This window comes from Mobula birostris, chromosome 6 (genome assembly GCF_030028105.1).
Source record: "Mobula birostris isolate sMobBir1 chromosome 6, sMobBir1.hap1, whole genome shotgun sequence".
Lineage (NCBI taxonomy): Eukaryota > Metazoa > Chordata > Chondrichthyes > Myliobatiformes > Myliobatidae > Mobula > Mobula birostris.
The window spans coordinates 30,483,697-30,498,180 of record NC_092375.1 but is presented as its reverse complement, the minus strand read 5'-3'; the positions used below and the strand labels follow the sequence as shown (position 1 = coordinate 30,498,180).

The following is a 14,484-nucleotide window of genomic DNA, read 5'->3' as shown; positions in this document are numbered from 1 at the left end:
CAGAGTGTTCCAAAAAAAAAAGAAACATACGTCACCCCAGACCACCCTAAAGTGTACCCCTGCCTAATAGGGGTCAAAATAATGACAGTGTTGCTCGCTGCACTGTTTGCAACAGTGACTTTTCTATTGCCCATGGTGGGTTAAGACTGTAAAAGACGTGTTGAGGTGAGTTTAACAGGTGTCATTCGTTCGTTGGCATAGCTAACGTTATTTAAACTAGCTGGCCAGCTGCTAAGCAGCTACTCTATTGCAGACATCCCACGTCTCCCAGAAGTCTCCTGCAAATTGATAGTGCTACCTACCTGAAATGAGTTTTTGCAGGATGGGATGTCTGCAGAAGTGTGATGCCATGCCAGTTGTTGTTATCACTTAACGCTCCCTTCTTAAGAATTCTAACAATAACTCCCTTTGAGTACTTGTTCCCGGTCCCAGATCATAGTAAGCAGTGGTCGCAGGATGGCTGCTGCAACTTTTGGTGTGTATGTGTGTTCAAATGGTTATGTCCTGCTGTTCTTAATGATTTAATTGCAACAACAATATTTTCTTTCTTAGGTGATCTGTGTTGATGTTGAGCTGTCTGCGGCCTCTTGAATATCAGGTTCTTCAATAGACAAACGCCAAGTGAAAACATAACAAAGGGAGAAAGTGTTAGCGATGCAGGATGTGAGATGGATTAAATGGAAGAAGTGTTGAACGAGCGGGAAAGATAGAATGGACGATGAGAATAAGCCGGAACGTTTCTCCGGGTTCCGGTAACTGTCCGGACGAAAAAGAAGCAGGAGCTAGTGCTGCAATGGCGGTGTGAGGCAGTATCTGGGTTTCGTGTTTTAGAGAAAAAGCGATCACCATGTCGATGTTGTCGGAGAGCGAGCGGTGTGGCTGTCGGGAGATCCTCCAGTCCCTGGGTCAGTTCGAGCTCATGTCGGTGGCGGACACCGTCACCAACAGGATGTTAAAGATCGACAACTGCGCAGGTGAGTGGGGCCGTCAAGAGCTTGAGAGTGGATGGGAGCAGATCATCCCTCAGCACCCCTCACATCCTACAACCTCCCCCAATCCCCGCGCCACAACACCCCACAAAGAACCTGCAGAGGGTTTTAAATCTAGTCAGCTCCATCTTGGGTATTAGCCTACAAAATACCCAGGACATCTTCAAGGTGCAGTGTCAGAAAGGCAGTGCCCATTATTATGTTTCCCTGGCACCCAGGGCATGCCCTTTTCTCACTGTTACCATCAGGTAGGCGGTACAGAAGGCTGAAGGCACACACTCAGCGATTCAGGAACAGCTTCTTCCCCTCTGCCATCCGATTCCTAAATGGACATTAAACCTTTGGACACTACCTCACTTTTTAAATATATATTTGTTTTTTTTGCACGATATTTGATCTATTCGATATACATATGCTGTAATTTATTTACTTATTTTATTTTTGTGTTTTTTTCTTCTATATTATGTATTGCATTGAACTGCTGCTGCTAAGTTAACAAATTTCACAACATGTGCTGGTGATAATAAACCTGATTTCTGATTCTGCTCTACTCCCTCTATGTTCATGCCTTCGTGTCTAGGCACAGCTATGTACATTTGCTGATGACTCCAAAAGCTAACATGGCGACGAGGAGGTGTACAGGAGTGAAGTAGATTAGTTGGTTGAGTGGTGTTACATAACATCCTTGCAATGATGTCATACGACCAAGAAATTGGTTGTATGTTTCAGGAAGGGAAAGTCAGAAGAACATGCACCAGTCCTCATTGAGGGGTCAGCAGTGGAAAGGGTGCGCAGTTTCAAGTTCGCGAGCATCAGCATCTCAAAGGATCTGTCGTGGGCCCAACATATTGATGCAATCACAACAAAATCGCACTTGCGGCTATACTTTTCTGGGAGTTTGAGGAGTTGGTATGTTACCTAGGATGCAGATTTCTATAGATATACAGTGAAGAACTTTCTGACTGGTTAATCACAGGCTAGTATGGAGGCACCAATGCACAGGATCATAAGAAACCTCAGAGGGTTGTAGACTTAGAAAGTTCCATTGCAAGCACAAGCCTCCCCAACACTGAGGACATTTGAAAATCGTTGCCTCAAGAAGTTGGCATCCATCATGAAGTATTCGTACCATCTGGGCCATCTTCTCATTATTATCATCAGGGAGGAGGTACAGGAACTTGAAGACCCACATTAAATGTTTTAAGAAAAGCTTCTTTCTCTCTGCATCGGATTTCTGGACTGAATATGAACTCCTGAAGACGACCTCACTGTTCTGCTTTGGCACTACTTATTTTTTGTATTATAACTTATTTGTTATGCCTGCACTGTATTCCTATCACCAATGACCTGACTTGGACCAACCAAGCAGAGTTCACTGCCAAGAAGGCCCACCAGTGTCTTTACTTACTGAGAAAACTAAAGAAATTTGGCCTGTCCCCTAAAACCCTCACTAATTTTTATAGATGCACTGTAGAAAGCATTCTTCTAGGGTGCATCACAACCTGGTATGAAAGTTGTCCTGTCCGAGACCGAATGAAGCTGCGGAAGATCGTGAACACGGCGCAGCACATCACACAAACCAATCTTCTGTCCGTGGACTGACTTTACACCGCATGCTGTCGGAGCAGTGCTGCCAGGATAATCAAGGACACGACCCACCCAGCCAACACACTTTTCATCCCTCTTCCCTCCGGGAGAAGGCTCAGGAGCTTGAAGACTCGTACGGCCAGATTTGGGAACAGCTTCTTTCCAACTGTGATAAGACTGCTGAACTGTTCCTGACCTGGATCTGGGCCGTACCCTCCAAAGATCCGGACCTGCCTCAGTTTTTTTGCACTACCTTTCCATTTTCTATTTATGATTTATAATTTAAATTATTAATATTTACTATTGATTTGTACTCCAGGGAGTTGGAAGCGCAGTATCAAATATCGCTGTGATGATTGTACGTTCTAGTATCAATTGTTTGGCGACAATAAAATATAAAGTATCACGAACAACACATTTCATAACTTAAGTCAATTACAATAAATCTGGTTCTGAAAACTCCCAACAGCACTCCCTGCATCTCCCCTGTGATAGCCCTTGACCCACAATATTCCCAGCCCCTCACCTAGCAACACCCTCTCGCCTCACATCACCTCATACAACATCTCCCCACCTCACAATCCCAGCCCTTGCTTCACAATGACCCCCCATCTCTCGATGTACAACATCTCAACTACCGTGGCTCGATGACCCTGCCTCACTAGCTCAGTGATATCCTTCCCTTCTTTGCACAATCACCATTCACCGCAAACTTGAGATTCTCAATAACTTTCCAAATGCTGCTGCTCCACTTCAAGCCATCATGGGCCTGTGATTCCCATAAGTCAGTTAGGATGTTGCATTTCATAAGGAAACTTCAGATACATCCTTGATTCTTTTTCTCCGCTCAGCAACCCCACACACAGCAGAGGTCCTTTTTCGAGAATGTGGTGTTGGGTGACTGAGTAATCTAGTTAACCTAAAGTAGCTGAGAGAAACTAGAGCCTAAGTGCTGGGGACATTGCATTGAGAAGAAGCTGACTTTGGTTTGCTAATCCTTTCATTTAGTTAGGAGGATTTTGCAAAGAGTGTAGTGATGGTGTTTTTTCAGTGTCTGGCTTTGTCTGCAGTAGATAGTCTAAGTATCAGAAGCATTTAGGAGGACAGGGACCACTGCTGTTTGTTAGATCATGATCTTCAATTCAACAAAGGCTGTGGTAATTTGATGGCATCGGTGATATTGAGATGTACAGTGGATATATCCGTGCAGCGCAGGAATGGCGCTGTTCTACTTAATTAGTTTGGCTCACAAACTAATGGTGCCTAATTAAACTAATCCTTTCTGCTTGAACATTGTCCATATCCTTCCATTCTCTGCATATTTATATCTCTTTCTGAAATGCTTCTATCATATTTCCCACCACCACCATTCTGTGTATATAAAAAAACCTGCCCGCACATCTCCTTTGAACTTCTCCACTCTCACCTTAAATGTATGCCCTCTAACAGATTAGATTATGAGGACACTCAGGCCTCATTCATTGTCATTTAGAAATGCATGCATTAAAAAATACAACGTTCCTCCAGAATGATATCACAAGAAAACACAGGAAACACAGAAAACACTGTAGGATGAAAATATGAGATATTTCAACTCCGAAGAAAGATACACCCACTATTTAATGTATCTATGCCTCTTATAATTTTCTAAACTCCGATTAGGTCTCCATTCAGCTTCTGCTACTCCACAAAACATGACACTAGTTTATCCAACCTCTAACTCAGACTACATCTTGTTAAGTATCCTCTACATCCTCTCTAAAGCCTCCACATCCTTCCAATAAGGGGGCAGCCAGAATTGAATGTAGTACTCCAGATGCAGTCTAACCAGGGTTTTAAAAAGCTGCCACAGTTTGCTTTCCCAAAGCAGCGGAAAGTGTACTGTAGATGCATTAAGTGGAAGGGGGGTCTGGTTCTTGTGATAGACTGGACTGCATTCATGATTCTGGGATTTCTTGAGGTCTTGGGCAGGACATTTGTCATACCAAGTTGTGATGCTTTTGGATCAGATACTTTCTATCATGCAGCTGTAAAAATATGGTGAGAGTCATTAGGGACATTTCGAGTTTCCTTAGCCTTCTGAGGAAGTATTGGCAATGGCATATCTTGGACACGTAGTTGGACCAGGATAATTTGGTGATGATATTTATACTTAGAAACTTGAGGCTCTCAAACATCTCCTCAGCACCTTTGATACAGAGAGGGGCATGTACTCCACTCAGTTTTCTGAGGTCAAGAATCAACTCTTCGGTTTTTGTTGACATAGTAGGAAACTTTGCTCTGACACAATACTATTAGGCTATCTGTCTCCTTCCTGTTTTCAGTCTGGTTGTTTGAGATCTGATTCACCACAGGACTGTCATCTGCCAACTTGTAAATTAAGTTAGAGCAGAATATGCCTACACAGTTATAAGTGCCAAGGGAGCGACGTAAGATACTGAGGATGCAGCCTTGTGGTGCACTAACACTTAGGATAATCATGGCAGAGTCGTTGCTGTCTATCCTTGATGACTGTGATCTATTCAACAGGAAATCAAGGATCCAAATGGATGTGCCGACTCCAAGATATAGGAGTTTCAAGAGGAGTTTAAAATTATGGTATTAAGCTATGGCTAATACCAGTGATCATAATTTTAAGGTGATTGAAGAAAAATATAGGGGGAATGTCAGAGATATGTTTTTTATACAGTGGTAGTTATGTTTTTTATACAGTGGTAGTTATGTGGAATGCCCTACCGGGGATGGTTGTGGAGGCAGATGCATTAAAGACATTTAAGAAATTCTTGGATAGGCACATGCAACGTATTAGCAATCTGATTTATGTTCGGCTGGTTTCTGATTTTCTTCAAAACCTTATAATGAAACTATGTGTTTCAAATATTGCGTGATATCGGGTTTTCATTTTCAGTTCTGCGTTTCTCTTTTGATTTTTATTTTCAAAATTTTGAAGCATATTCTTCTAAAATTTTAGTCAAAACTAATATGAGAGTCAGGGATGAATTGTGATTTTTTAAAAATATTAAATAAATTATGTAACTAAACTAATTGACTTGATAGAAAATCAGTATTTGAATCCATGTCTTTGCTACATGGAGAAAGAAAGAGCAAGGAATGGCAACAAGTGTAATCTTTAGGTTTTTTTTGTGTCCAATACAGATATATTGTTTTCTGAAACCTTGATACTTTATTTGCAAAATTCACTCGGCACAGAATCAAACTCTTAGCATTGCAGTTTGTTTCAGTAAATTATCCTGGGCAGAGGTAAGGGCTTTGGGAAAGTTTCACAGCAATATAACAAGATAATAGAAGGTTTCCACAGACGTAACTGCTGAGCTAAAAAGTGCCTTGTGTTTTCTTATGATTTTACTTCATTGTTGCTCTTATCACCTGCAGAAGCTATGAATGCAATACTGAGTTATAGCCAGAGTGCTGAGGAGCTACTGAAAAGGAAGAAGATCCACCGTGAGATACTGTTTCAGTACTTGGCAAAACATAATATTGTGATTTCTGCTAATACAGAGAAATATCAACTAATTCAGAGAATTATTGACTATTGGAAGGAAAGCACCACTACTTCCCAGGTATTTCAGGAGAAGGGTGTATTTTTAGTTATTTAGGGATACAGCACAGTAACAGGTCCTTCGCTGCTTAATCACACCCAGGTGACCAATTAACCTACAAATCCGTACATCTTTGGCATGTGGGAAGAAACCGGAGCACTCAGAGGAAACCCACGCAGTCACAAGGAGAATGTACAAACTCCTTACAGACAGCGGTGGGATTGAATCCGGGGCACGGGCATTGTAATAGCATTCTATTCTGAGGTTGTGCCCTCTAGTCCGACACTCCCCCACTGTAGGAAACATCCCCTCCACATCCACAAAATCTAGGCCTTTCAACATACGATAAGTTTCATTGAGATCCCCCCTCATTGTCGTAAATTCCAGTGAGTACAAGCCCAGAGCCATCGAACACTCCTTGTATGACAAGCCTTTCAATCCTGGAATTGTTTTCATGAATCTCCTTTGAACCTTCTCCAATATCAGCACATCCTTTCATAGGTAAGGGGCCCAAAACATAGAAACATAAAAAAACTTACAGCACAATACAGGCCCTTCTGCCCACAATGCTCTGCTGAACACGTATGTACTTTAGAAATTACCTAGGGTTACCCATAGCCCTCTATTTTTCTAAGCTCCATGTACCTATCCAGGAGTCTCTTAAAAGATCCACCTTCGCTGGCAGCCCATTCCATGCAATCACCACTTTCTGCATAAAAAAAACTTACACCTGATGTCTTCTCTGTACCTGCTTCTAAGCACCTTAAAACTGTGCCCTCTCGTGTTAGCCATTTCAGCCCTCAGAAAAAGCCTCTGACTATCCACACAATCAATGCCTCTTGTCATCTTATACACCTCTATCAGGTCACCTCTCATCCTCCGCCACTCCAAGGAGAAAAGGCCAAGTTCATTCGTCCTATTCTCATAAGGCATGCTCCCCAATCCAGGCAACATCCTTGTAAATCTCCTCTGCACCCTGCCTATAGTTTCCACATCCTTCCTGTAGTGAGGTGACCAGAACTGAGCACGGTACTCCAAGTGGGGTCTGACCAGGGTATAACATAACTGTAACATTACCTCTTGGCTCTTAAACTCAATCCCACGGATGATGAAGGCCAATGCACTGCATGCCTTCTTAACCACAGAGTCAACCTGTGCAGCAGCTTTGAGTGTCCTATGGACTTGGACCCCAAGGTTCCTCTGATCCTTCACACTGCCAAGAGTCTTACCATTAATACTGTATTCTGCCATCATATTTGACTTACCAAAATAAACCACTTCACACTTATCTGGGTTGAACTCCATCTGCCACTTCTCAGCCAAATTTTGCATCCTATCAATATCCCGCTGTAACCTCTGACAGCCCCCCACACTATCCACAACTCCCCCAACCTTTGTGTCATCAGCAAATTTACTAACCCGTCCCTCCACTTCCTCATCTAGGTCGTTTATAAAAATCACAAAGAGAAGGGGTCACAGAACAGATCCCTGGGGCACACCACTGGTCACCAACCCCCATGCAGAATATGACCCTTATCAAATGCCTTGCTGAAATCCATATACACTACATCTACTTCATCAATGTGCTTAGTCACATCCTCAAAGAATTCAATCAGGCTGTAAGGCATGACCTGCCTTTGACAAAGCCATGCTGACAATTTCAAATCATATTATGTCCCTCCAAATGTTCATAAATCCTGCTTCTCAGGATCTTTTCCATCAACTTACCAACCACGGAAGTAAGACTCACTGGTCTATAATTTCCTGGGCTACTTCTACTTCCTTTCTTGAATAAGGGGACAACAATCCTCTGGAACCTCCCCTGTCCCCATTGGTGACGCAAAGATCAGTGTCAGAGGCTGAGCAACCTCCTCCCTTGCCTCCCACCATCTCGTCCAGTCCCGGAGATTTATCCAACTTGGTGCTTTCCAAAAGCTCCAGCCCATCCTCTTTCTTAATGTCTATATGCTCAAGCTTTTCAGTTCGCTGTAAGTCATCCCTACAATCACCAAGATCCTTTTTCATAGTGAATACTGTAACAAAGTATTCATTAAGTACCTCTGCTATCTCCTCCGGTTGCATAACACTTTTCCACTGTCACACTTGGTTGGTCCTATTCTCTCATGTCTTATCCTCTTGCTGTTCACATACTTGTAGAATGCCTTGGGGTTTTCCTCAATCCTGCTCACCAACGCCTTTTCATGGCCCCTTCCGCTCTCCTAATTTCATTCTTAAGCTTCTTCCTATTGGCCTTATAATCTTCTAGTTCTCTATCATTACCTAGTTTTTTGAACCTAACGTAAGCTTTTCTTTTCTTCTTGGCTAGATTTTCAACAGTCTTTGTACACCACGGTTCCTGTACCCTACCATCCTTTCCCTGTCTCATTGGAACATACCTATGCAGAACCCCACGCAAATATCCCCTGAACATTTGCCAGATTTCTGCCGTACATTTCCCTGAGAACATCTGTTCCCAATTTATGCTTCTATGTTCCTGCCTGATAGCTTCACATTTCCCCTTACTCCAATTAAACACTTTCCTAACTTGTCTGTTCCTATCCCTCTCCAATGCTATGGTAAAGAAGATAGAATTGTGATCACTATCTCCAAAATGCTCTCCCACTGAGAGATCTGACACCTGACCGGGTTCATTTCCCAATACCAGATCAAGTACAGCCTCTCCTCTTGTAGGTTTATCTACATATTGTGTCAGGAAACCTTCCTGAACACATCTAACAAACTCCAACCCATCTAAGCCCCTTGCTCAAGGAAGATGCTAATCAATATTTGGGAAATTAAAATCTCCCACCATGACAAACCTGTTGTTATTACACCTTTCCAGAATCTGCCTCTCTATCTGCTCCTCGATGTCCCTGTTACTATTGGGTGGTCTATAAAAAGCACCCAGTAGAGCACCCCTTCCTGTTTCTAAATTTCACCTATAGAGACTCCGTAGACAATCCATCCATGACTTCCTCCTTTTCTGCAGCCGTGACACTATCTCTGATCAGCAGTGCCATGGCCCCACCTCCTTTGCCTCCCTCCCTGTCCTTTCTGAAACATGTAAAGCCTGGCACTCTAAGCAATCATTCCTGCCCCTGAGCCATCCAAGTCTTTGTAATGGCCACAACATCGTAGCTCCAGGTCCTGATCCAGGCTCGAAGCTCATCCGCTTTGTTCATGATGCTTCTTGCATTAAAATAGACACATTTCAAACCATCGGTCTGAGCGTATCCCTTCTCTATCACCTGCCTATCTTCCCCCTTGCACTGTCTCCAAGATTTCTCTATTTGTGAGCCAACCGCCCCTTCCACTGTCTCTTCAGTTCAGTTCTCACCCCGCAGCAATTCAAGTTTAAACTCTCCCCAGTAGCCTTAGCAAACCTCCCTGCCAGGATATTGGTCCCCCTCGGATTCAAGTGCAACCCATCCTTTTTGTACAGGTCACACCTGCCCCAAAAAAGGTCCCAATGATCCAGAAATCTGAATCCCTGCCCCCTGCTCCAATCCCTCAGCCACGCATTTATTCTCCACCTCACTCTATTCCTATACTCACTGTCACATGGCACAGGCTGTAATCCCGAGATTACTACCTTTGAGGTCCTGCTTCTCAACTTCCTTCCTAATTTCCTGTATTCTGTTTTCAGGATCTCCCTTTTCCTGCCTATGTCATTGGTACCAATATGTACCACAACCTCTGGCTGTTCACGTTCCCACTTCAGGATATCGTAGATCAGAAACATCCTGGACCCTGGCACCTGCGAGGCAAGCCACCATCCATGTTTCTGGGTCAACAGAATTGCCTGTCTGACCCCCTAACTATAGAGACCCCTATTACTGCTGCCTTCTTCCTTCCCCTACCCTTCTGAGCCACAGGGCCAGACTCTGTGCCAGAGGCGCAGCCACTGTTGCTTCCCCCAGGTGGGCCATCCCCTCCCCCCCCCCAACAGTACTTGAACAGGAATACTTATTGTTAATGGGGACAGCCACAGGGGTACTCTCTAGTATCTGAGAGTACTCGCAAAGCTGTTCACAATACTCTTGTGTGGCCTCACGAGTGCCTTATAACATTATGTCCTTGATTTTATATCCTAGTCCTCTCGAAATGAATGTTATCATTGCACTTGCCTTCCTCACCACTGACTCAGCCTGCAAGTTAACCTTTAGGGAATTCTGCACGAGGACTCCCAAGTCCTTTTGCACCTTGGATTTTTGAATTTTTTCCACATTTAGAAAATAGTCAATGCTTTTATTCCTTCTACCAAATGGATGACCATACACTTCCCAACACTGTATTCCATCTGCCACTTCTTGGTGCTGAACCCTGTAGGTTTATCAGGGTACATCAAATTCTCATCCACCTGATGTTTAAATTCATTGACCATTTACTTCATATTCCCCCATCTCCAGGCAGTGAATTTCAGTCTAAGGAAGGATGTTATTTTGAAAGGTTGACAAAAAAGCCCAAATGGGTTGAACAGCAAAGTAACAGCTTCCTTTGTATGGACCAGGCAGAAGAGTGGTACACCTTGTAGAGCCACTGCCACACACACAGTTTAAATCCTGATCTAAGATGGAGTTGGTATATTCCCCTGGAGACCAGCTGGATTTCCTCTGGCTGCTTCACTTTCTTCCTACGTTCCTAGGATGTGTGGATTGGTAGGTGAATTGGCCTCTGTAAATTACTCCTGGCTGAATGGCAGGATCGGGGTGGGGGGAGTTGATGAGAGTATGTTGAGAATTTAAAACGAGAGATTGATGTTAGATTAGTGTACATGAGTGTTTGGATTAGGGCCAGGCATGGGCCCTATTCCATTCTGTATCTGCTTATGACTCCATTACTCTGTTAAGGGGCAATAGGTGTTCTTTATTACTCACTAATTTTAAATTCATACACTACTCCAGTGTCCCACTTCTCTTTGAAGGTGCAGTAACTACCAAAAAGAAAAAAAATTTAGCAGATTTAAATGAAATCTCTCATATTTCAGTTTGATGTTTTTAGAGTGCATGAAAAGTGTTGGCCTTAGCAATAGTCCAAAGATGATTAAAGATGAAAATTACTATGGTGTGCTTTAAGTAAATTATTGTGAAGCAGATTTAAGCTTGGGGTGAATAATCTACTGTTCCGCTCTGAGGAACAACATGAAGTATTGGCACTGAAATCAGATGCCAGAGAAATATAGAAACAAATACGAAAGAAGACCTTTCAATCAATATTGTACAGAATTGGTAAGAGACTACAGGACAACTTTATAAACACAAAATATTCTGCAGATGCTGGGGTCAAAGCAACACTCACAACACGCTGGAGGAACTCAGCAGGTCGGGCAGCATCCGTGGAAACGATCAGTCAACGTTTCGGGCCGGAACCCTTCGTCAGGACTGAAGAGGGAAGGGGCAGAGGCCCTATAAAGGAGGTGGGGGGAGGATGGGAAGGTGGTAGGTTCCAGGTGAAAAACCAGTAAGGGGAAAGATAAAGGGGTGGAGGAGGGGAAGCAGGGAGGTGATAGGCAGGAAAGGTGAAGAAGGAATGGGGGAAGCACAATGGGTAGTAGAAGGAGGCGGAGCCATGAGGGAGGCAGTAGGCAGCTGGGGGAGGGGGCAGAGTGAAATAGTGATAGGGGAAGGGAGGGGGAGGGAATTACCGGAAGTTAGAGAATTTAATGTTCTTACCAAGGGGCTGGAGACTACCCAGAGAGTATATGATGGTATTTTCACTCTGCCCCCTCCCCCAGCTGCCTACTACCTACCTCATGGTTCTGACTCCTACTACTACCCATTGTGCTTCCCCCATTCCTTCTTCACCCTTCCTGTCTATCACCTCCCTGCTTCCCCTCCCCCCCACCCCTTTATCTTTCCCTTTACTGATTTTTCACCTGATACCTACCAGCCTTCTCTTTCCTACCCTCCCCCACCTTCTTTATAGGGCCTCTGCCCCTTCGCTCTTCAGTCCTGATGAAGGGTTCTGGCCCGAAACGTTGACTGATTGTTTCCACAGATGCTGCCCGACCTGCTGAGTTCCTCCAGAGTGTTGTGAGGACAGCTTTATAGTTATGAAGTGGAATTGCTTGTTAAGTAATTATGAGCATTTCTTTGTTTACATGGTATATTGACAGCCGAAGATTAACATACTGATATTTTCTCTCTTTTAGAAAAGTAATGCCTCTGAAAGCCCATCAGGAAATAATGCATCACAAGTTGACTTAGCAACAAATTACAAAAATGATTACCAGGCAATGGGACTACAATTTTGTGAGTGGTTTTATCACCTTCTGAACACCCAGAATCCTTTGCTAAAAGAACATTCAACAGAGTGGGGCCCACAGCACTTTTGGGAAGATGCGAAACTTAAGTTTTCATACCGAACTTTAGAGCAGCGGATGGAGGAGTACTCTGGTGCAGTTATGGTCAGCCTCCGTTTATTAGCACTGACAAAGGATGAACATCTATTCCTGAATCCTAACCTGACTGGTGGCGGACTAAAGTGTATCCATTCACCTCATGGATTAGTTATTATTGCAGTGGCTGGCACAATTCACCGAGATTCAGTCTGCCTAGGAGTTTTTGAGCAAATCTTTGGTCTTATCCGCTGTCCAAGTAACGAGAATAATTGGAAGATGAAATTTATTCATCTCAATATCACAGGCCAAGATGCAATGGCAGCAACTCTTCAGTCTGGTGTGGCGTCGCAGCCGCCCATTATCAAATATGAACCTAATGAATTACTGCAAGTCTTTGAAGAGAATCCAGTGACAGTTCATGATTGAGGATGTGACATGTGTTAGACTGTAGTGGAGAACTGCTTTACGAACGTGTAATGGGGCTTTAAGCCTACAGCAGTTGATAAGGCAATGTGTTGCAATGCCACCTATACTTCATTTCGTGATGAAGTGTAACTACAAGTGCTCTGGCTAAATAATTAAAAACAGGCTGAATTTATTGTTCATGTTGTGATCTAATTATTAGTATTAACAAAAATTTATGGATGTGCTTTTTTTTCCCCCATAAAGTGAAGACTGTTATTTCTGCAAGTTCTTTATTTCTCCAATCTAGCACCACATTTACTAGTTACAGATACACTCATTGTTTTAAAGGTTGTAACTTCTAAACACCATTTGAGTCTCCTGACTACTAGTAGCACCAATTGCTCAAGTCAGTAGATTATTAAACATATTTCAACATGCTGGTTGTAGAAAGTTGTATGTTAATATACTTTTTTGGGCAATGCAACTTTTGATAGTTAACACTTTGGAAAGGATATTGTAGACTTGATTCTACGATGGAATGTGTATGTATTGTAAATACACGTTATAAAGACAGTTCAGTGTTGTATTTGACATGAAGGAAACAATAAAACTGAATTGATGTCATACTATCTTTGAACTCATTAAATAGTATAATTTGTTGGGTTATATCTTCATTCATGCATGATACTGTAGTGGCATAAATTGCTGAAGACATTATCCAAAAAGAATATCAAGGTACTGAACATCAGTTTATTCTTGAACAATCCTGGATAATACAACAAAATGAGTTGGGAAACAAATGAAATTAGACGGTAGATGCTGAACCTGGAGCAACACAAAGCTTAGGAGGAACTCAGCGGGCTAGACAGCAGCTATGGAGAGAAATAGATAGTCAATGTTTCGGGTTAAGACCTTTCAACTGGACTGAAAAGAAAGAGGGAGATAGCTAGTACAGAAAGGTGGAGGGAAAGAGTGGAACAAGAGCTGGCTGTGATAGATTGATCCAGGTGAAGAGGTGATAGGCAGATGAGGGATAGACAGTACAAATACCTAGAACTGTAAGAAAGAGTTTGTGAACCCTTTGCAATTAGAACATAAGACATAAGAGGAGAGTTAGGCCATTTGGATCATCGAGTCTGCCCTGCCATTCAATCATGGCTGATCCTATTCTCCTCCTCCATTTCCTAGCCTCCCTGTAACCTTTAATGACATGTCCAGTCAAGAAGCTATCAATTTCTGCCTTAAACACACCCAATGACCTGGCCTCCACAGCTGCACGTGGCAAAAAACTCTACAAATTCACCACCCTTTGGCTAAAGAAATTCCTCCGCATTTCTGTTTTGAATGGACGCCCCTCTATCCTGAGGCTGTGCCCTCTTGTCCTAGACTCCTACCATGTGAAACATCCTTTCCACATCTACTCTGTCTAGGCCCTTCAACATTTGAAAAGTTTCAATGAGATCCCCCCCCTCATCATTCTAAATTCCAGCGAGCACAGACCCAGAGCCATCAAACATTCCTTGTATGATAACCCTTTCATTCCTGGAATCATCCTTGTGAACCTCCTCTGGACCCTCTCCAATGCCAGCAAATCTCTTCTACG

The 14,484-nt window shown here is 43.1% G+C and overlaps 1 protein-coding gene across 1 annotated transcript; it reads left to right on the top strand.

Moving 5' to 3' along the window:
- Positions 1 to 699: 699 nt before the first annotated feature.
- Positions 700 to 13,505, top strand: LOC140198896 (uncharacterized protein C3orf38 homolog). The gene is made up of 3 exons (XM_072260106.1): positions 700 to 974; positions 5,970 to 6,157; positions 12,288 to 13,505. Exons 1-3 carry the CDS (start codon positions 848 to 850, stop codon positions 12,900 to 12,902), a joined length of 930 nt encoding a protein of 309 aa, XP_072116207.1. The 5' UTR covers positions 700 to 847; the 3' UTR covers positions 12,903 to 13,505.
- The last annotated feature ends 979 nt before the right edge of the window (positions 13,506 to 14,484 follow it).